This window comes from Pogoniulus pusillus, chromosome 7 (assembly GCF_015220805.1).
Source record: "Pogoniulus pusillus isolate bPogPus1 chromosome 7, bPogPus1.pri, whole genome shotgun sequence".
NCBI lineage: Eukaryota > Metazoa > Chordata > Aves > Piciformes > Lybiidae > Pogoniulus > Pogoniulus pusillus.
In genome coordinates, this window is record NC_087270.1 from 14,014,506 (window position 1) to 14,036,326 (window position 21,821).

A 21,821-nucleotide genomic window follows, 5' to 3' on the forward strand; every position below is an offset into this window, starting at 1 on the left:
TGTGTCCAGAGAAGGGCCACGAGGATGATAAGAGGGCTGGAGCAGCTCTGCTGTGAGGACAGACTGAAAGAGTTGGGGCTGTTCAGTCTGGAAAAGAGGAGGCTCTGAGGTGACTTTATTATGGCCTTCCAGGATCTGAAGGGAGCCTACAAAAATGCTGGGGAGGGACTTTCAAGGATATCAGGGACTGACAGGACTAGGGGGAATGGAGCAAAGCTGGAGGTGGGAAGATTCAGACTGGACCTGAGGAGGAAGTTCTTCACAATGAGAGTGGTGAGAGCCTGGAATGGGTTGCCCAGGGACATGGTTGAGGCCCCATTCGTGGAAGTGTTTAAGACCAGGCTGGATGAGGCTCTGGCCAGCCTGATCCTAGGGTAGGGTGTCCCTGTCTATGGCAGGGGGGTTGGGACTAGATGATCCTTGTGGTCCCTTCCAACCCTGACTGATTCTATGATCCTGTAACTGTGTATGCATGGTTGAACACTGTATTTGATGAAACTGCAACCTAAAGATACATGATAGAAGCTGTGGCACTAAGCCATATGTGGTAGATGGAAAACTAAGGCATAAAGATGCCACAACTTCTCCACATGATGAATTTGTGGCAGTAGTGGGATTTGATTCCAGACTCTAAAGTTGTGCATTACTACAAGAAAAGAAAAAACATGTAGGTGTGAGGACAGAAAAGTCTACATTCTTCTAACATTTTCTATTTGCACATTAGCACTTTCCACCTACTCTGCAATCTGTTCAGAAGAGAAAAGTGGGTGAAACTGATTTGTGTGCCTTAGTTGATTCCATTCCTAGGGACCCAGTCCTGCAGTTTTCAAACAGGAAAAACTTCTGAGATTTCTGTCTGTGCTGGAAAAGCAGGCTGGGGTCCTTCCTGACCTGAGAGATCTCTTGAAACCAGATTTGTGACTTGGCTGTCATGGAAACGATGACTAGCAAATGGTGAGCTACACCAGCATCCAAGACATTTGGTAGGTGCTGAAGTACTCTGCAGAGCTGAGGGCAAATCACAAATGAATATGGTACCACCGTAAGTTTTGTTCAGCTACAATTGTTTACACCAGAAAACAACTTGGAGGCAGCATCAGCCACCAGTACTAATGTCCAGGGACAATGATTTCTACAATTGTTGATTTTTTCAGTTGTATTACAGAATGAGGTGGGTGACACCACCGAGAGATTTGTAACCATCTGAGATTTCAGGTGCAGCCATTTCTTAGTTTACAGCACAATGAGAATTCTTTTTGCAAGAAAGTGTAGTCATGAAAAGGTTGATTAGTTTCCCAAGTATGCAAACTGCCTAGGATACCTAACAGTCCTCCCACTGTTAGGAAACATGATGTCTCAGAGAGCTCTAGAGCTCTCTATACCATTTGGCTTCAAATTAGTACTTCTATGAGAGAATTCATGGTCTGCAGTTTCCAGCACAGTGTAGGCTGTACTCACATCCTGGGGCTGAACTAGCCTGTTACATTACAGACATAATTGTGTTTGGTATCTTCAGTTTTGCAAGAGCATTAGATTTATAAATACTTCTGTTGTTTTCCATGTCTTGAAGATCATGGCATAATGTGTACTGTGTCATAAACAACCAAGAGATGGGTTTCTACAAGGATTCAAAAGCTGCTGCTTCTGGCATCCCCTACCACAATGAGATCCCTGTCAGCTTGAAAGAAGCAGTCTGTGAAGTAGCGGTCGATTATAAAAAGAAAAAGCATGTGTTCAAGCTAAGGTAAATCTGCTGAAGCTTCCTGTCTTTAGTTTAAGTTGTGGTGGAAATTCATGAGAGGATCCAGTCCAAGAACAGCTATGGATACTAACTGCAGTGCCTGCTTTTCTGAACAAGCTCTTCCCAGTACTGAAACACAGTATGCTTATCAAAGGTAGCAAGCACAAAACAGTATCAGAGTCATCTGTGCAGCTAGTTTACATATGCAACAAGACTAGATGTGTCAACCTGAAGAGAGGAGCTTGTGTTTAGAAGTGCTCAGCTTCCCACTGCTCCCTCTGGAATTAATGGAAAAGAGATGAATGTTCATGGTTCTGTTCTTAAAATTAAGCCTCTTGTTCATTTTTTTCCAGTATGGATTTAGGAGACTCCTAAATACATCTGTCACATTTACAGCTCTAGAACATGTGATTTCAGACCATTTAATTTTGAAGCATGTAGAGTTCTTACTGTTCAAAAAAAATAGGCTTTTCCTTCCAAAATTGTATGTTTAAATGATAAATATTTACTGCCAATGGTTAATACTTTACTATTCCAAAGCTGTTATGTGATTCTCAATGGAGACTCACTTTGAACTGATGAGCTTCCACAAGACAGATATGTTCTTGAGGGAGGGACATGATTTTATATTTATATGGAAGTCCTCCAAAGATGACAGAATCCATATCTGGGAAATTTATAGCAAAGGAAATCTAGCTGTCTTGAAGACAGGCCTGCAGCTATGTGATTCATCCTTTATACTATTTTAAATTCCTGTGAATTGGTAATGTAAGAAAAGGTATGCTTTTGCAAATAGAAAATTAGGCAGAAAACTCTGTTGCCCTTCTCTTTACAGTACCCTGTTGCCTGCACCAAGGCTCTCAGGTAATTGTGTGTAGTATATTTTCCTTACTCATTCTCATTAGGAAATTCCCCCGAGCATTCACCAGCTCGGCATGGCCAGCCTGTCCCTCTAGGCTGAGAGAGGAGATAGGAGGAAAGGCTGAGAGAGCCAGGTTTGTTCAGCCTTAAGAATAGAAGGCCTGGGGGAAATCTCATTACTATGTACCAGTGTATAAAGGGTGGCTATCAGGAGGGTGGATGTTCCCTTTTTACAAGGAGTCACACGGAAAAGACCCTAGGGGTAATGGGTGTATGTTCATCTCCTGGGGAGATTCCATTTGGACTCCAGAAGAAAATTTTTTACCATGAGAACAGTTAGACATTGGAATGATCTCCCAAGAAGTAGTGGATTCCTCTACAGTTGGACAGTTTTAAGATTCGTCTTGAAAGGGTGCTGGGCCATCTCATTTAAACTACACTATTACCTAGAAAGGTTGGACCAGGCGATCCTTGGCATCCCTTCCGACCTGGTATTCTGTGATTCTGTGTTGAACATAGGAGAGGCTGAGCCCCTGCAGCTCTCTTGTGCAGGCAGATCTCTCACAGAAAGGTCTGTCCATGATCTCTAGAGACTGTACTGGAAATATCTTTCTTTTATAGAAGAAAGCAAAGCATAATTATCTTCTTCCTAGTGTCTCTCTGTAATTGTACTGTTTAATACTTAATTTCATTTCATAGAGATTTTGAAATGCTTTAATTTTGTGGAGAAAGATTAGGAAGCCTGCTACACAGCACCCACTGACCCTGCCAGTAGCTTGTTTGATATGGTGTTAGTCTCTTTTAATGTACATATATCTTCATGTATACTGTTAAATGTATCACAGTTAAACCATCTAAGTAAAATCAGCACAGAAGTAAACATAAGGGAGACTTTGGCCTGCACTCAAAGAAAAGACAGCCACTCATACATAATACATGATGTTGTATCTTGAGTCACTACTACAGGAGTTAGGACAGCAGAGCAGCTGCACAATTTGCTAGATTTCTACAGAATCCATGAAAACCTTGGATGTTGCCTGTGACTTCTGTCTTTTTTAAGTATTGACTTAACTTTTTAACTGTATTTTACAAAAGTTAAAGGATATTCCTGAAAGAGCAATCACTGATAGAAAAGTCATCAGCTGCTGCAGACGGCAAGCTCTGCAGTGTGTCCTGACATACTGGAACAAGTCTACTACCATAGGCATGTCTAGAGACCTAAACATACAGTCTGTTTGGCTGTGGGGGACAGTACCAGATACCAAAACAGCTCTTGGGCTGTATTTGTGCATCTGCAGATGTTGTGACTGTCCCATCCAGTCCCTTGTGTCTCTCTCTGACTGTGTAGTGTAAGTACACAAGCAGGTGTGAAAGCAGTGTGACTGCTAGTAAGCTAAATTTGTGACGGTGGTTCTCTTTCCAGATTGACTGATGGCAATGAATACCTCTTCCAAGCCAAAGACGATGTAAGTTTGTTTTTTCTTATTGTTTATTACTGATGTGATATCTTTGCTGTTGTAAAACAGCAGGGAAATAGCTGCTCATTGCTCAAGGATGTATTTTCATTTTCTGGTCTTCATTCTGGAGCATACATGCATGTAAGATGTAGATTCAGAAGCTCCCACTGGCACCACCAGGGCAAAAGGGCTTTTCAGGTACAGCTTCCAGTAGCCATCTTCTGCCCAAACATAACCAGAGGCGTGCCAGAGGATGAGCTAGGACCATGTTCCCTTTCATTCCCACTTCTCTCTATTCCCCTTCCACAGTATTGTGTGAATTAGAGAGGTTGTGTGGCACGTGGATTGTAATGGCTCTCTGCTTTTGGGACTTTTTAAAGGAGGAGATGAACACGTGGATTCAGGCCATCACATCAGCTATCTCTTCTGATAAAATTGAAGTGTCCCCGACCACCCAGAGCACTCCAGCCTCCAGTCGTGCCCAGACCCTGCCTGCCAGTGTCACAATAACCAGCGAGTCCAGCCCTGGAAAGCGGGAGAAAGACAAAGAGAAAGACAAAGAGAAAAGATTCAGCCTTTTTGGTAAAAAGAAGTGAACTCCATCTCCACACACTGCACTTCTCTGACCGTTCCAGTGGAATTCCAGCATGCAAGCTCAGAACCAATACGTTACTCTCTGTGCCTCATGTTCCTCAATGTGATTGACATTTTTTTATTTATAGAACGTTTTAAAATAAAAAGCCAACAAAAAAAGAATCTAAAGTTACAAATGAATGAGGTGCATTGGGCAGCTTCTGTAGGAGGAGGACCAGGTTTGGGGGGTTTGTTGTTTTTGTTTTTAAATGAAGTTAATGTAGATTAGATCTTAATATTTAAACTGTTCCTCAATTTTGTGAGGCTGTCTTGGAAAATAACCCACTCCTAGTGCTATTGGTATGCAAGGCAGCGGTGCTCTCGAATCTACTGTGCACATCAAAACCCAGTGTACAAATTTCCAGCAACATTCACTTCCATTTAAGGTTGTTATGCTGAGTCTTGACTAGTAGAGCCTCCCATTACAGTTCTAACGTTTATTCAAATGATAGTGTATTATCTTTGCTGTAACAGAGTGCAGGTATGCATTAACTTACAGACAGACCATTTATATCCTGGCATTGGTTATTAACACAACCTGAAGCTTTTCTGCATCAAGTACGACAGATAAGAATGTTGGTGGACAAGGCGGATTGGCAGGCTGATACAGTTTAAAATAATCTCTAATTTTTTTTTTCCTGAAATACATTATATTGTATGTTTCAGATAATTCTAGTACAAAGTATAATAAGACTAGATGTATAATAAACCCTTTAAATTCATTGATAAGTGTAAAAGTGGAACTGAAGCATTTACTGGAAAAGTAATGTTACTCAAATGGTTACTTGCTTGTCAGCTGCAGCACTGTGTGTTATAATTTTGCTACATTACCTTGCTATTTGATACATAGTGTGCATTTCTCTGTCACTGTAACTATTGTAATGAGAAATTTTCATCTTACTGCACAATCAAAAAATACATTTAATAGGAATGAACTTTCAGTGACTGGGCCTGTAGTCAAGAGTAGTACTGGAACTGGCTTTCAGTTGTATCGAACTGTACCTCTAGACTTTTACCCTATCTGTTAAATATATGCTATGTCATTAAATGCTTTTAAAACTAAATATGCTGGTTAAGTTTCTTATTTCATTTCTGAAGATGTTAAATCGTAATTTTGAAAGAGGATCAAAAATAAAGTTATTTTAAAATGCCATCTCTCCTGTGCACTGAAACTCATGTCTTCAAATGGAATTCCATTGGTTTTGTCTGGAAGTTCATACTGAAATTGTTCTTTTCTCTCTTCCCACTTTTCTTTACTTTCCTTTTCCCTTCACTTCCCGCTCACCCTCCCTTTCACTCTGCTCCCAGAGTTAAGTACCAAAGAGTAAAGGGGGAAGGAGTAAAATCAGTGGTTTGTAAAATGTTTTGACATAGACATTTTTTGTTATTAGTAACCCGATGAACAGCAGACCCGATGAACAATTATTAAGCATACACTAGGGCTACTGAACAAGTTACTGAACATCATACTCAACTAGGGTAAATACCCATGTACTGGTTTGCAGCAAAAGAGCATTGTTGTGAGGAAGCCCTAATAGTCATTAGAAGTTTTAAAAGCAATGAAGTGTAAGGAACCTGGTTTTGGGGGGCTTATTTGGTTATTAAAATATACCCAGGTATCATTTTAGATGGAAAGCAGACAAACTGCAAACTAACATGTTTTCATGCCAGTTTTCTGAACATGTGACCAATACTGTCTTAATTCTTTTCAAGGAGTATACTGTGGTTTTCTCTTTGTCTTCCAAAGTGCGTGGTTATTAAACAATACTTGTGCACATGAGGTTTTATTCCTGTAATATTACATTTTTCCAGTCTGAGCTATTCATAAAATGTAGGATAACACCACTAGTCTTGTAAATGTGAAATTCAAGAAAATATAAAGACCTGAGGTTGAACATTGGAAGAGAATATATTTGTCTTAATTACTCAAAAACGTTGATTCCTTACAATATTTATCACTGCAATTAAGATGATGTGATGAGTAACTAACAGATTGACCCTGATTACTTGTGTGTTATCCTGTAGTGCTGTGATAGAACATGACTTCAGAATTGTTTCTATTGTTTATCTCACTTCTTACTGCAAGTTTTTCCTGAATACTACTTGAATAAAGTCCTGTCTGTTCAAATTCCTGATGAACAGGAGTGAGTACTAGTAAGACTGGACTATAAGGGTGCAGTTTCCATGCCAAGAGACCTGGTGGGAGCCTTGTATTGCATTTTAAGCTAATGGAAGGTATTGGAGAGCTGCACCTGAAGAGTCCTTACTATATCCTGATGGATTACATACAATGAGGGAAAAAAACCCAAGCTCATTAGCCATAGGGAATTAAGAATGTGAGGGGTTTATTTTAGATTGATGCAAATAATCTGTTAATCCATCTGCTCTGCACAGGGAACATGTTTTATTACAGGGCTGTACTCTGTATGAGGAAGATTAGTGGTGGAGTGAAAGAAATGTGTGATTAACCTCTTCCTGTGAAGTGTGTTTTAGACAGTTTTCCTTTCACCATATTGTCTTCTTTGTAACTGAGTTCACAGAGGACCAACTTTTAAGTGTGGATGCTCATTAAGAATATACTTTTGTAATAAATAACTTGCAGGTGTCACCCAGGTTTGCTTTTGTATAGGTATCTTGGCTTTTTTCTACCTTAACTAATCAGAGGGAGGTGAATAAATATAGAAACTTAAATCCCAATGAGTTGGAGTAAGCATTAGTCCTTTTCATTAAGAAAAACAACTCAGAAATGAGGCTCTGCTAAATGACTGGCTTAATGTTAAGAAATTGCTGGAAAATGCAGACTTCACCTGACGTTGCAGCTCTACTTGTGGACTGAACAATCAAGGCCACATCCTGACAACAGGAGGAATGAACAGGGGCTCTTGGCTAGCAGAAGAAAGATGCATCTTGCTTTTCTGTGTCTTGCTACCAAGAAGGTATGTTCTGAGGTCAGGCAGAACAAAACTCAAGGTAAGAAAGCATTGCTCTCAAATACATTTGGATCTGACTTGTTCCCATAGCTACAGGAGTTCAGTTGAGTACAGTATGCAGTGCTGGAGAGTAATTTATTGCCTTCTTTACTGCCGAATGTAATTTATCAACTTTTCAAGCATTTTTCTCTAACCTTGTGACAGCAGTTCAATAAATACCCTAGTGCCGGTGCATTATTGGTGTTTGTTTGTTTGTTTGTTTGTTTCAAAGGATTTCAAACAAGATTAGAGTGCAAATAAGGCAAAGCATAACCCAAATGCACAGTGCAGTGGTGTAAATGCTGCAGTACCTGGAATGAGTACTGAAAGCAAAGATAAATACATTACAAAACAGAGTGATTAATTGCAAAAGGTACAGGACTTGGGGGGTTCGCTTCTCATTTGGCTTGTGATCTTTGTTATTCTGCATTCTGATGACAGCCCAGTGGCATGGGATCTCTTACAATGTGCTAATGCTATTAAACCTAGATGAGTTGTATGTGCTGTTGCCTGGCATCTGAGTCACTCCTCCGTGGTAGCTAAGGCAGTGGAGTCTCTCCAGCAAGCCCACGTGGTCACATCTGCAGTGTGTCATAATGCAGCATACGCAGCGCCAGCATGGAGCAGCTGAGGGGGAGAGACCGTGCTCCCCAGTCATCACACCTGCAGGAGCCCCACGACAGGAGATCGGCAGAACCAAAGTTCTCTACTTTAAATAAAATATCAACTTACTCTGTAAAGTATGAAAGAAAGGATTTTGTGCATAACTGTATGTTTTGTAATGGCTCTTCCCTTTCTTCTGAAACTCAATATTGTGATTAAGCTGGAGACTGAACATCAGATCGACAGCGCAGTTTAATTACACGTGTTGTTCCATGTTTGAAGCATCGTTTATTTGTATATTAATGACTTTCACATAATAATCTTTAAGTGTTAGATGCTGGGGGGGGGAGCATCATTATATTATACCAGTAACGATTATCTGGGCCTACTATTAATTTTATTACTAGTTTCTTATTAAAACTGCTATTTTTTTACTCCCACACCTAGCTGAAAAGTAATCTTCCTTGTTTCCAGAGTACCAGCATTATCCATGAGAGGTCACTGTATCCAGAGAAATTCTTAGCTGCGACAGATCTGCTACTACCTGAGCAATACACCGAGTAGGACTTGTGCATTCGAGAATGAAGAGCTTGAATGAATGATTTCTTAACTTGGAAGAGTCAGATTTCAAAAGATTTAGGTAAATTTGTGGCAAGATTTGGACACATCTTGGATCAACTGTCATAGGAAGGAAGGTGAGTCAGCTGTGGCAGCGAGGATACTGAAAGGTAAGGAACATGGGCCACCGTCCTTGCCATGACAGAGGAAATGAGAAAAAAGTCTGTGGAAAGAGCAAGATCTGATAGCACTTTTAAACCAATTGCTGAGATTCCATGAAAGGATTACAGAAAGATAGCCCTAAATACAGGTCTGGATAAAGGCAGGCAGAAACCTATTACAGATGAGGTTTCCCATTAGGTCTGGGAGCCCCTTCAGGTAGGAGGTACAGCAGTGGTGTGTGGTGGAAGCAATGCAGGTGTACAGTGGACTCAACCATGCTGCTTCTGAGGCTTCTGGAGTCTCTGTGGATGATACTGTACCTGTGTACCACTGGGCTCTGAGCAGAAGTGAACACAGTAGCCTAAGATGAGTTTTATTGATCCCCTGTACATGGCAGTCCTGGACTTAGACATGCAGTGAAATACATGTATTATCATTGGTCCAGGCTAGGATTCAAAGGAATAGTGTATGTCTGATCTTCCAGAAATGGGCTGGCTTTGCATTTGAGGATGGAAAAGGCTTGGGTTTTTTCCTGTTTTTCTCCTGACACTATTTCTGTCCACATCTCAGTGTTTCATGAATGCAGATCAGTATTTCCACCCACAAGGAAAAAGAGCTTAGAGCCAGTTCCACTGTTAATATTTTGTAGTTAAATTGTAAAATCACTGCAAGGCATCAAATCAGGACTGGATTAATGTAATGCCAGGCAACAAACAAAATTAGATCACAATTCCTGCTTTTGATCCCTCCCCTCAAGTTCTTATAGATTTTATATAATTATTTGCAGCTCAGATAAGAAGTACCTATTTTGAAATAAGCAATACGTATGCCATCTCCATGCATCTGCTCTACATTCATCCATAAAAATATGAGTTATGGATGCTATTTTGTGTAACAAAGATCTAGGACATAACACAGATGTCTCTCTGAGGGAACATCTCAATGTTCATTGTTAATCACAGCTCTTGGATATGTACAGAATTGGCAGAATCTATCACAGAGGGCTGCAGATAATCTGATTTGAGGTGGGGTTTGGCATCTCTATTAGGTATGCTTTAAAGCAAACGCACACACAAAGCAAGAACAACAACCGAAAAACCACACATGCAAAAATAAGCTCCTCAAAAACCTCAGCAGCCCTTTGGCTGAGGGTGAGTACAGTAACATCATTCAGGTACTACTCAAATAAAATGCTCCATTAGTTTGCTTTTACATTTAAAACAAAAGAAGTAAATATCATAGGATGTATGTTCTAAGCTAATTGTGGCTTCTTGCCACAATGAGGAAAAACTGGTACTATTGGAGATTTTTTGTATCCCTTCCTTTGTTCTTAAATATACATTAGTGGCCCAGGTGGCCAAGAGAGCCAATGTCATCCTGGCCTGCATCAGGAACAGTGTGGCCAGTAGGACAAGGGAGGTTATTCTTCCCCTGTACTCAACACTGGTCAGGCCACACCTTGAGTGCTGTGTCCAGTTCTGGGCTACTCAATTCAAGAGAGATGTTGAGGTGCTGGAATGTGTCCAGAGAAGGGCGATGAAGCTGGTGAGGGGCCTGGAACACAAACCCTATGAGGAGAGGCTGAGGGAGCTGAGGTTGTTCAGCCTGCAGAAGAGGAGGCTCAGGGGTGACCTCACTGCTGTCTACAACTACCTGAAAGGAGGCTGTAGCCAGGTGGGGGTTGGTCTCTTCTCCCAGGCAACCAGCAACAGAAGAAGTGGACACAGTCTCAAGTTGTGCTGGGGGAGGTATAGGTTGGAAGTCAGGAGGAATTTCTTCCCAGAGTGATTTGCCATTGGAATGGGCTGCCCAGGGAGGTGGTGGAGTCACCATCCCTGGAGGTGTTCAAGAAAAGACTGGATGAGGCACTTGGTGCCATGGTCTAGATGACTGGATAGGGCTGGGGGATAGGTTGGACTGGATGATCTTGGAGGTCTCTTCCAACCTGGTGGATTCTATGATTCTATGACTGTATGAAAAGGAGGTGGAAGGGAGGGTTGATTCAGCAATTACATATTACTGAAATATTCAAAGGCTCTAAATTGATTTATCTGAGTGGAAGAAAGTCACAAAGACACTTAGTAAAGTGCTACCCCCTATATGAATTTGAAACACATAAAATATATTTTAAAACAAGTAAAAATTACATGCAGAGCTAAGTTAAGCAAATGACAGTGCTGAAAGCCTTTGCAGCTACATTCCTCAATGGCTGCTAGAAGAGGAAGTGTTTTACACAAGTGAACCACACATTCTGACCAGAAGACCTGGTGTGTCACCAAGGAAAAAAGAAACTAAGACAAAGTGCTTGTCCTAACAGATTTACAGACATAGTTGCTGTTTCCTGTGCTGTCATTCCTTTTGGAAAGGGCTTTTCCAACAATGGATTGTGGCACTTTCCAACAACAATCAGTGTGTTTAGACAAAACAAGACTGGGTACGACTGACTGGTAGCAAAGATCTTGCCAGGTTATCTGCTGGGAGGCCAATGGAACGCAGTGAAAAGCTGCCTGCAAAGGAAGGGTTGGCTAATTTAATTGTACCCTATTTTTTTCTAAATTCTTGTCGGAATTCTGGGTTCAAGGAAAAGCAGAAAGATGTGGTTCATTGTGTGCGACTTGTGTGACAAGGCGTGACGTTTGAGGGAACGGTCTGTGTGAACTTGTATTCAGCATTTCACGCTGCTGACAGAAGTGCACGGCAGAAGCAACCCGCGATATGCTTGTAACTGACCCCCGGGGGGCTGCCTGCACCAGCCACAGCGAGCTGGCGCCGGCAGGCGGGGCACCGCCGCACGCCTCCCGGCTGAGGGGCTCCCGGCTGAGGGGGCTCCCGGCTGAGGGGCCGCCCGGCTGAGGGGCCGCCCGGCTGAGGGGGCTCCCGGCTGAGGGGCCGCCCGGCTGAGGGGCCGCCCGCGCCCTCGCAACAAAAAGGGCGGGAAGCGCGGCGGGCGGCCACGAGGCGGCGCGCGCCACCCCCCGCCGCGGCCCAGGCCCCGTCGCGGAGCCGTCACCACAGCAACCGCGCGCGCGTCGCCGCAGGGCACCCTGGGAGCTGCAGTTGCAGCCTGCACTCGCGTCCCAGTGAGGCGCGACGGGCGAGCGCCGCCGTTGCCAGCCGAAGCCGGTCTCCATTGGCGACGGCGTGGGCTTTTCCTCGCTCGCCCACTCGCTGAGGGAGCGTCGTCCCTTCCCGTCGCCCATCGGCCTCCTCCGCTTGCCTCCGGTGCGCGCGGGAAAGAGGCGGCTGTTGTCAGATGGCGGAGGAGCCGCTGTCCCTTCAGATTCCACTTCACTGAGGGGAGACGTTCTCTGCCCCTCCCACACGTCCTGAGTGTCGTTCCCCTGGTGCTGCCGCGAAGGGGAAGAGAGCAGTGTACGGCCTTAAGGTGCTGGAGGCAGCTCCGCTCTCAGCGAGGGACCACCTGGCTCTCCCGCCCCTGTCTGCGGGACACGATGTCAGGCTGATAGCGATAGGAACTGCTGGCCTGGGGGCCGCGAGAGAGAGTACTGGTGATAATTTTGGAGAGCGATCCTCTGGGTGTGATGCCAGTTTGCCTCAGGTGTGGAGTGTTATTCACTGAGGGCAGGTTATATTGCCTGTGTCCCGGAGACCCTGGGGAGTATTGCCAGTGCTGTAACCTTGGGCTTGAGTCAGACAGTGAGTGAGGAGTGTTCTATCGGGAAAGCTGAAGGGGTTAGCCTTGCAGTGGGCACTTCAGTCCTCCCTTCTATTTGGCACTATGCGATATGACTGAATCTTTGGGTCTGCTTCTCCGATTTTAGCATTCCCTTCCCTGTGATTGTGGTTGCGTTTCTGGAGGGTTAGGTTTGGCCTTTTACTGAGTGATACTGTAAAGTGGTAGATGTCTTAACGCAAACAAAATGCAGCAGCTACCCTCGGCTGAAGAAAAAGACAAGCAAAGAAATGTCCTCCTTAAGAATATCAATCCAAAGGATGACAGTAAATAAAAGCACAAGATCCCACGACTTCATGGCAAATTGGAGTGGCTTGTGATGGAAAAAGAGAAACACTGTTTTAATTCCATAGTTGGTGTGGAGTCTGAAAAGAGGAAGTTTTGCCTTGCTGGGGAGAAGGAGAGTTGGATAAATATTAACACATTTATGCTGGATGTTGCATATAATTCCTGTTTTTCAGTGGTATCTCATATGAAGATACACAGCGTTGTATCCTGCTGAAAAGACTCAGAAGACCCTTGACCACTCAGAACTGCTACAACAGGGATCCAAGCACAGATCCTTCCCCCCTCCCCTCCCCGCGAAAGTAGTCCCTTTGCATTTTTAAATGCACGTGCGTTCTGCAGCTCGAGCTCCGTGTTTTGTGGCTTTATCTCTTTCGGTTAGGACCCAAAGATGTATTGAAAAGAGCAGGAAGCTTCGTGCAAGAAGCCAAGAAGGTGCAGTACGGGAGACGCAGAAGGGGACCTTTGGCAGGTGGTGGTGACGCACAGAAATTACTTTGCCTTCGGAAAGAAAAAGCCCTGTCTGTTGCTTATGTAGGTGTATTTTTGTGCTCTCCTTTCTCCCCGAAGAAGTTGCCTGGGTCGCGCAGCAGCGGGGAAACGGCAGCTGCTCGTCCTGGGCGGCAGCAGTAGCAGCAGCAGATTATGGTGGCAGCGCGGCGGCAGCAGACCTCATCGCGTTTTTCAGTTAAGATTGTCGCTTGAAAGTGCCACCTGAAGCTTCAGCAGCTGGGCAAGGACCGCTTAACGTTTTAAAGAGGAAAACCCTGAGGAGGGGAAGAGTTAAGGGAAGGAGGGGCAGCGCTAGGTTTTGTATGTGCTTGTGGGGAGAGGGGATTGGTTATCATGGCGGATCGGACGGCTCCTAGATGCAAGCTTCGTCTGGAGTGGGTTTACGGGTACAGGGGTCACCAGTGCCGCAACAACCTGTACTACACGGCAGGCAAAGAGGTGGTTTACTTCGTGGCTGGAATCGGCGTGGTTTACAACACCAGAGAGCACAGCCAGAAATTCTTCCTCGGGCACAACGATGATATTATCAGGTAAGGGGGCTGACTTTTCTGGTGGTGGGGTGGGGTGGGGTTTAACGGAAAGGGAGGAGGCGAATGTAGCGCTAGAAGAATACCCCCTCCTTTCTTCCCACGGCTAAGCTTGTACCTGTCATTTAAAAGCAGCTCAGATTTGTCACCTGCAGTCTGGGTGTAAGCTGGGTTTGTAGATTCTGTTGTTATTACTAATGTCTGTAGCAAAGGTTCCAAATGTTGCAATAATGAGAGAAGGTAAGTTTTTCTGTTGCACTGCACCAAAAGCAAAGGGTTTGTCTCAGCATGGAAATGCGCTGAAAATGTCTTAGTGCAACAGTGCTGTGAAATTATGGATCCAGTTCCTTGATCTTTCCAGAGCTGGGACACTGGCTTCCTGAGGTTATACAGAAGATGTGTGTAGCTATCCTTCACACTCAGCAAAACCCAGCACAAGAGTGCCCTAAACCTGGCACATAGGTCAAACAAGGATTTTTTTTAATGTCATCTGGAATATTTCACTCAAACCTGAGTTTATAGCTGTTTGTATTCCATCCAAAAAAAAAACCCCTTCCAAGCATGCTAGTGCAAGATGGCTACAGAAGCACAGGTCTTGCTCCTGATCTCCTGATCTGACCATTTTTTTGTCTTTCGGATTTTGCCAAAGCAGCCAGTTTAATTGATGATGTTGTCATACAGAAATATTAGGTATACTGCAGCTCACAGAATAATGCAATAAAAATGCGGTTATGGAGTTCAAGGTAGCACTAAGCAAAAGTCAAAAATACAGAAGTTTACACCAGTAAAAAAGCAAATTAATGCTATCTCTACTGATGACAGAAATGTTAGCCTAGAATATCCTTATAAAGGATGTTGTCTGATAATGACACTCCTCCAGGCACAGCTAACCGCTGGGCTCCCTATTCACTGAATTCAGCATGAATGAAGCATTCCCTTCATGCTGTGAAACCAGAATAGTCCCAGGTGACTCATGGTGCAGTAATACTGTGGAAGCATCTGCTGAACTCAGTTTTGACACTCAGCAGCAAAATCACATAATTGTCGTGTAATCCTTCTGAAGCCTGTTTACAGCAAACCATTACTTCTCCTAGTGAGAGCTTTTGGCTGCTGTGTATCCTAGTAGTGGTCTTCTCCCCTTTATGATGCATTACAGAGTAGCATGTTGTGAAGTATGTTAGATGTGCGTAAAAGTTTATTTTTGTCTCAAAGATAAAATTATGAGTTCAAAAAATGTGTTTAAATGGATACTTGGCTGCTCAGATACTTCAGAGAGAAATTAAGTATTTTAGATGCATCTGCAGTATCATGAGTTTAAGGGTTTAAGCTGTGCCCAGGAGTGATTTCAGTTGGACATTAGCAAAAGCTTCTTTACTGAGAGAGTGGTGAGCCATTGGAACAGGCTGCCCAGGGAGGTTAGGTGGTGGAGTCACCATCCCTGAGGATGTTCAAGAAGCATGTAGATGTGATATTTCAGGATGTAGTTTAGTGGTAGCTGGAATACAGTTGGACTTGATGATCTTAAAGGTCCTTTCTAACCTTAATGATTCTATAACTACATATCTACATACATCCACTGGGTTTTAGTTGGGTAGTGATGCTTTGGTTCTCCCTCTTTCTGTTTTTATCTTTTGCTTTTTGCACACACACACACACACACACACACCCCCCCCGCCTTTTCTTCTGTATTCTACCTGCTGAAGAAAAATTACTATACTTGAAATCACCTCTTTCACCAAACCAAATGGTACAGCTTCTGTACCCTTTATTTTCAGACATCTCATATTAGGAGGCTGCTTTTGGCAGTGTTACATTGAGAATGTATTTGTTATTTGGCGCCACATATGTGTGTTCTGCTCTTTCAGAACAACTAGCAATCAACTACCTGTTGAAGTCTGCAGGTATTTTGAAGGACTCGCCATATATCCAATTAGTGCTTTGGGAAGACTAACTTGGGTTCTGATCTACAACAAGCTTATCATTCTGTAGGACAAATGTAGTTTCAACAGAGAATTAAACATTTGGGTCCAACATGAGGAGGACCCAAGTAACAGTTAATTTCAGCTTCTAGTGGTAGAGAAACATTGCTGTCATGAGGTTTAAGGAAGCAGAGAATCTCCAAAATGCTTGTAAATATGCTGTTTGCATATGGTAGTGGTTGCCTCCTTTTGATGCATTTGCAGTCCTCTTTGCTGTAATACCTCATCACTCTTAAGTATTTTTAAGTAGGTGGTTCCTTTTGTGGTTATCACTGTTATGGCTAATAAATATAGGAGTGCAAATTCTTACAATCTTTTAATTCACAGTTGGCACCCAGTTGAGATGAATGGGATAAATGTACTTAACCAACTTTTTCAGCAGGTTGTAACTGCTAGATCTGAAACATGATTTAAAATTTGAAAAGTTGCAGGTTTTGGAAAACACTGCGAAATCATTAAGACCAGAAGACCTTCAAGCAGGAGTATCTGCTTCCAAGAATGGCCCTTAGCTCCTTCTGTGTTGAGAGCTTTCAGGGAAAACGATTTTGTGGAAACTAAAATAGTTGACAACCCCCTGTGTTCAGCAGAGGGGTTGAGCACCTGTGTATTGCTCTGAATTGTCGATTAATGAAAATGGACATTTGTCCTTGGCAAAAAGGTCAGATGTTTAAAAGTGTATGTTTAATGTGTTTTCACAAGATGAATAGTCATGTCCCTTGCTTTGTGTCAAGATAATGCAGTTGGACGTAATTTCGTTTGGGCCAATGCAGATCAGATTCTATTGCATTAATGGAGAAATGCCACTTTTCCCAAGAATCATATTTGAAAAATAAGTTCTGCTTGTATAAAGAAATTAACCTATTGCACTTGGCTAATAAGGTGGATGTTCAGAGTGAGTTCAGGCTGAGCCCTGAAGTGTTCTGTTTCCTGTGCCTTGCCACTACAAAAGCTGCTTCCAGTCCTTCCTTTTAACGTCATATTGAGAAGAGCTCCTGAACTACCTCATTTAACTCTGAAATGGACCCTGCTTTATGGAGTGGTTGGGCTTGGGTGACCTCCAGAGCTCTCTTTCTAACCTAAAGTATTCTGTGATGATTTTGTTACAGTCCTTCTTGCTTGTTATTTAGTTGTGGAATAGTTAATACTATTGATTAACATGTACTGACATTCTAAAAGAGAATCAACACATGGTTAAAATTACTAGTGTTGGTTGTAGTCTCTGAACACTACTGATACATCTTGTTTGGAGACTAAAAAGACATGCCATTTTTGAAGTTTATAATCAAAGAGTGTGAAATACAGCCTAGGAACTTGGGAGTGGTGAAGATTAAAATATTCCTCCTTTTCCTGTGCTGTGAGCCCTGCAGTTTACTTAACCTTAAGGTTCTGTATTACAGACTACAGAGCAATCACAGGCTGTCTTGCACAGGAGCTCTACCTTTGATTGTTCTTGAAATGGGACCTATCTGAAGCACCACAGCTGATGCATAATAACTGTGTGGAAGAGTAGCTATTGCATCATGTAGAGAGATCATGACACATGTAATGTAATTGAGTTTCACTGAGTTCAATCATCTGCTTTGCAGGACTAGGTTTCAGAAGCTGTACTAGTAACAGTTTAGAAGTGGGCTTGAATTAACGAGGGGCTTGCAATTCATGCAGCATCACTGCCTTCAATGGAGCTAATGAAAGTGTAGGTTTTATATTTAGTATAGCCACTTGCACAACTATATCATTAGTTTTGACAGTAATTGAGCACTTTCAAAAGAACAGAGTATTTTCTTCCATATCATGCATTACTTGTGTAATAGCACTTGGATCACTCGATCACTCCTCTTTTCTCTCTCAGTTCTGAGGTAGTTCTCTACTCTAATTTTTCTGCAATTTATGCATGTAAAAGCCACAGGAAAACAGAAAACAAACAAACAACAACAAAAACCCAACCATTTTGAGATACTTCTCATAATTTAAGATACAATGTTTTTAATTTATTTTTATGGAGTTAATTTGTAAACAGAGGTTCTTGTCTTTGAGAAATCTCTCCAGTGATGCGATAATGAAGTTGTTACATATACTTGTTTTTGTAGTTCCAAGAATTTATGCACCTTTGAACTGTTTTGCTGAATATGTCAAAATTTACTGAGGGAATGCCTTTCACACCATATTGAAGATTTTACCTACACTTTCTATATACCCCAGCTTCTTGTGTTATCTGATGTGTTGTAGTACTGTGCATTTACAAAGGTATATTTTGCATCCCAGTTGTGATCAAGCAAGTCACTTATAAGGCAGAGTACCACAAGAGACTGTTTGCTTCCTCAGATCTCTCTGTAGTTTTTACTGCCTGGGTGTGGTACCTGGAAAGCCCTCCTGTTATGTGTGGATGCCAAGCATGTTATTTACGTAAGGCTGCTTAAAATGTAATAGCAATGTCGGATTTATCAGAATATTGCACTAAGTATGCTGGGGTGTGTGTTCAGCGCTGCCGACAGATTGAGATTAAAAATGCGGATATACCAGTGGTGAGGAGATTTACTGGGCTGTGAGAGTGACCAGAGGACTGGTTTGTGCTGTAGAGCAGACCTTGCAGGAGATAGGATATTGGAATGTGGAGGAACGTTTTCTTACCATTCCGCAGCTAGGAGAAAAGGAAATATGCTTGAACCGATGTCCTATGTTGCTGACTGTAGTAAATGTAATTTTAGAATAAGTAAATTGATGGCAGAGGTATACAAATAAAAAACTCAGAGCTAAAATATCTAATTTGTACTTTCGTATTTTGTTTAAATTTGCATATTATAGTAATATTTCTGTTTATAGGGTCATGATTATTTGAAGGGATCTAAAATATTTTTTTGTTTAGTTGACACCATTTGGCTGGTGAATGACAGCATTTTATTTGCTACAGAATGATCTTCGAGTAACTATGATTCTCATTATAAATGCTTGGAAGACTGTCTGTTGCTTGTGACTTCAGTCACCAAAAGTTCACATGCAGAACTGCTGTAGTGACCTCAAGGACAGCAGGGTAGCAATGATGCTATCCAGGGTTTTCAACCACAGAAATTCCAGATGTGTGTCTTAAGCAAATAAGCACATGCTGAGCAGGTTCCTATACAAAGCCAGTAAACCTCTAAAGACTTTGAAACAGCTAGGGTCATGCAGAACCTGAGATTTGTGTATGCTAATGTGCTTTGGGAACTGTTTTGTTAAACGAGTTTCATGTTAAAGAAATTAATCCCCCATAGAGAACTGACCTTATCAGCTTATTGTTCTTTTGCTTTCAATCTCAAAAATGCAGAGGGAAATGCCATTTATTTCATGAAGTTCTGGTGGCTGCTCTTTTTGCTCTACTGGATTGTTGTGCTGCCTTAGATTCTAAGATTTTATTGGGGCATGAGCTGCTATATATACTTGTTTTTAAAATATCCATATTAAAGCATCAGTTTTGTTGTTGAACATTATTTAAAAATACATAGATCAGTTAAAAATGCAGAGAAACTCAATAGAGGCTTTTGCAGCAATATGTCTGGGAGAACAGCTGTCACTTAGCTACAGTATTTAAATAGGCCAGTCCCTACATCCCAGCGATCGCTCAGATATGGCAGCAGAACAACAAGTGACATTTATTGCTTGTCCTGTCACATATCACTTGATTGTCTGGGCAAGTGAAGAGATGCTTGTTATTAAAAGTCACAAGTGGTGTTTTGAGCATTTAAATAATCAGATTGATTTAACTTATTTTCAAAATGGAAAAGAAATAAACATGACCAACAGAACAGGAAGCACTTGTATTCCTGTAGAAAGTGTTTGGATCTTTATGATGCTGTTATCTTTCACAGCTGAAAAAAAAGACAGGTGGTAAGCCTGTGTCATCTACTGTATTTCATCTTTTATTGGATTTATGTGAAGAAACTCATTATTACACAGAATGGAATATCAAGCTTATTAAATACAAAGGGTTTGGTATTCATTAGTCCTTTATTTAGATTTTGCAGCTAGAAATTTCTCTGTCATGTTATTTTCCCTTTTCTCCTCACTATTTACAGTATCTTAAAAAATTAAACTAGACTTTTTTCTTTTTTTTTCACTTACTTGACATTAACTCTCTGAAACTCTTGGGATTTTTTGTTTGTTTATTTGTTTGATTTAAGTTGGTTATCACTGTTTAACAGGATGTAAACTCATTGAAAATGTTTTGATATGAGTGACTTTAATTCCAAATTATCTTTTTAGATACTTTGATGTTTTAGATAATTTTAGAATGATGGGAGGGAAATGTATGGAAGAGGTTTTTTATTACCATTTTCTACTATAAAACTTACTACAAATGTATGCTAACTCTAATCGTTACCAATGTTGAGAAACTATCTTGTAGGACAGAAGAAATGAGCCACCATGAACTATTGTTCTTTATTACTAACTGGATGTCACATAGGTTTATGTAGGTAATTTCCAGCTGCTTCCTTTCTTTTTTTGAAGTCTCAATTAGGTTTTTGCAGGAAGAATTACTTCTTTCTTTTAACACCTAATGAAGAAATAATGATGTGTATTTCAGCAGTTAATATTAAAAAATCATACTTTTACAAACTGGGAGCTGAGACTTGTGCAGTGAGGAGGTGCAAGCCGCATAGTCTGTGCTCTGGACTTCAAAGATACAATGGCTGCACTTCCTTTGGTGAAAAGAGAAGAGAGAGGGTTTGGGGCTTTTACTGCATTGCAGAAGAAAGCTCCTTTGCTGTAGTATCTGCCTGGGAGTAGAAACAGGTTTTCTGTTTGAGGGAGACTGTTACTTATTTTTAAAAACAAAAGTCTTGGACAAGAAGTAATGGCAGCAGTATTTGTAGCAGTGACAATGACAAACTTCTGGATCAGTTTTCTGGTACCATAAATACTTCTATGAAGTGTCCTCAATGACTTTAGTATTGGCTTGTGCCTAGTGCACATACACTTTCTACAGCTCCAAGTGTTTGAATTGTCTACAAAAGTAGAGGGGCAGTAAGGTCTTGAAAATCAATTATTCATAGCTCACTCACCTACTGCTGCCATCTTTAAAAGCTTGTATTTTTTAAAGCTCTGCAACTAATTAATCTTAAATCAATGAAGCAAAGGCCTGTGTCTTTATGTCTCTGCACACAATTAAGTCCATTGCTGTTTCACATTCCTGGCTGACTGCCATCATATGGTTGAATCTGGAAGACTGCTAAACCAAACTGAATGCAGTTGGTTAGCCCTTTTGTCTGAAACGCTCCCGTCTTCTTATACTGGAGTTATGCTTCAATGCTCTGTTCTGTTATAAACAAGTATCATATTAAGTATTGGCAAAACCCATTATCTCTGTATATAATATATATGTGTATAATACTTTGTCTATTGAGTAAATGGAAATGATGGTATGAAGATGAAGATACATTTTGTTCTTTGTATTAACCTGGTAGTTGTGATGTGAAGCCTACTCTTGCTCCTACTGTGATGTAGGAGGCAAAAAGCCCTGTAATACCTATGATACCACAAACTAGATAAAAACCAGAGCATTAGATGTTGGCAAACAGAAAACCAGATTGTAACTGCCTGAACTGATGTGCTGATGAGCAGTTACATAATTGCATGGAACTCTTCAGTCTCCACCACAGTGCTGAACTGAAATGCAGCAAAAAAGTCTCTGGTGAGATCTGCTCTTTGAGATTTCACAGAAAGCAAAATGGACAGTTTGCTAAAAAATCAAGAGAAAAAGAGAAATAATAATAGGCAAGAGAATGAGTCACAGTGCTTACATAAAAAGCCACAATTCCATGTTTGTATATTTAACTCCTGATACTAGTCTCTCTCTCTCTCTCTC

General features: G+C 41.6%; 2 protein-coding genes across 12 annotated transcripts in view; both read left to right on the forward strand.

Moving 5' to 3' along the window:
- Window positions 1-5,756, forward strand: part of SPTBN1 (spectrin beta, non-erythrocytic 1) — a 137,569-nt gene extending 131,813 nt beyond the window's left edge. For all 4 annotated transcript variants that reach the window (XM_064145977.1, XM_064145978.1, XM_064145979.1 and 1 more), the window contains 3 exons: window positions 1,571-1,744; window positions 4,026-4,068; window positions 4,440-5,756. In XM_064145977.1, coding sequence (XP_064002047.1) covers window positions 1,571-1,744; window positions 4,026-4,068; window positions 4,440-4,655 — 433 coding nt within the window. In that variant the 3' untranslated portion in view covers window positions 4,656-5,756. The remainder of the gene's footprint in view (window positions 1-1,570; window positions 1,745-4,025; window positions 4,069-4,439) is intronic.
- Window positions 5,757-8,904: 3,148 nt separating this feature from the next.
- The window catches only part of EML6 (EMAP like 6), a 102,805-nt gene continuing 89,888 nt past the window's right edge, over window positions 8,905-21,821 (forward strand). For 2 of the 8 annotated variants that reach the window (XM_064146018.1, XM_064146017.1), the window contains exon 1: window positions 12,035-14,006. In XM_064146018.1, coding sequence (XP_064002088.1) covers window positions 13,810-14,006 — 197 coding nt within the window. In that variant the 5' untranslated portion in view covers window positions 12,035-13,809. Of the gene's footprint in view, window positions 8,993-12,034; window positions 14,007-21,821 lie in introns of those variants that run through there. The other 6 variants (XM_064146010.1, XM_064146014.1, XM_064146015.1 and 3 more) reach the window with 4 other exon arrangements.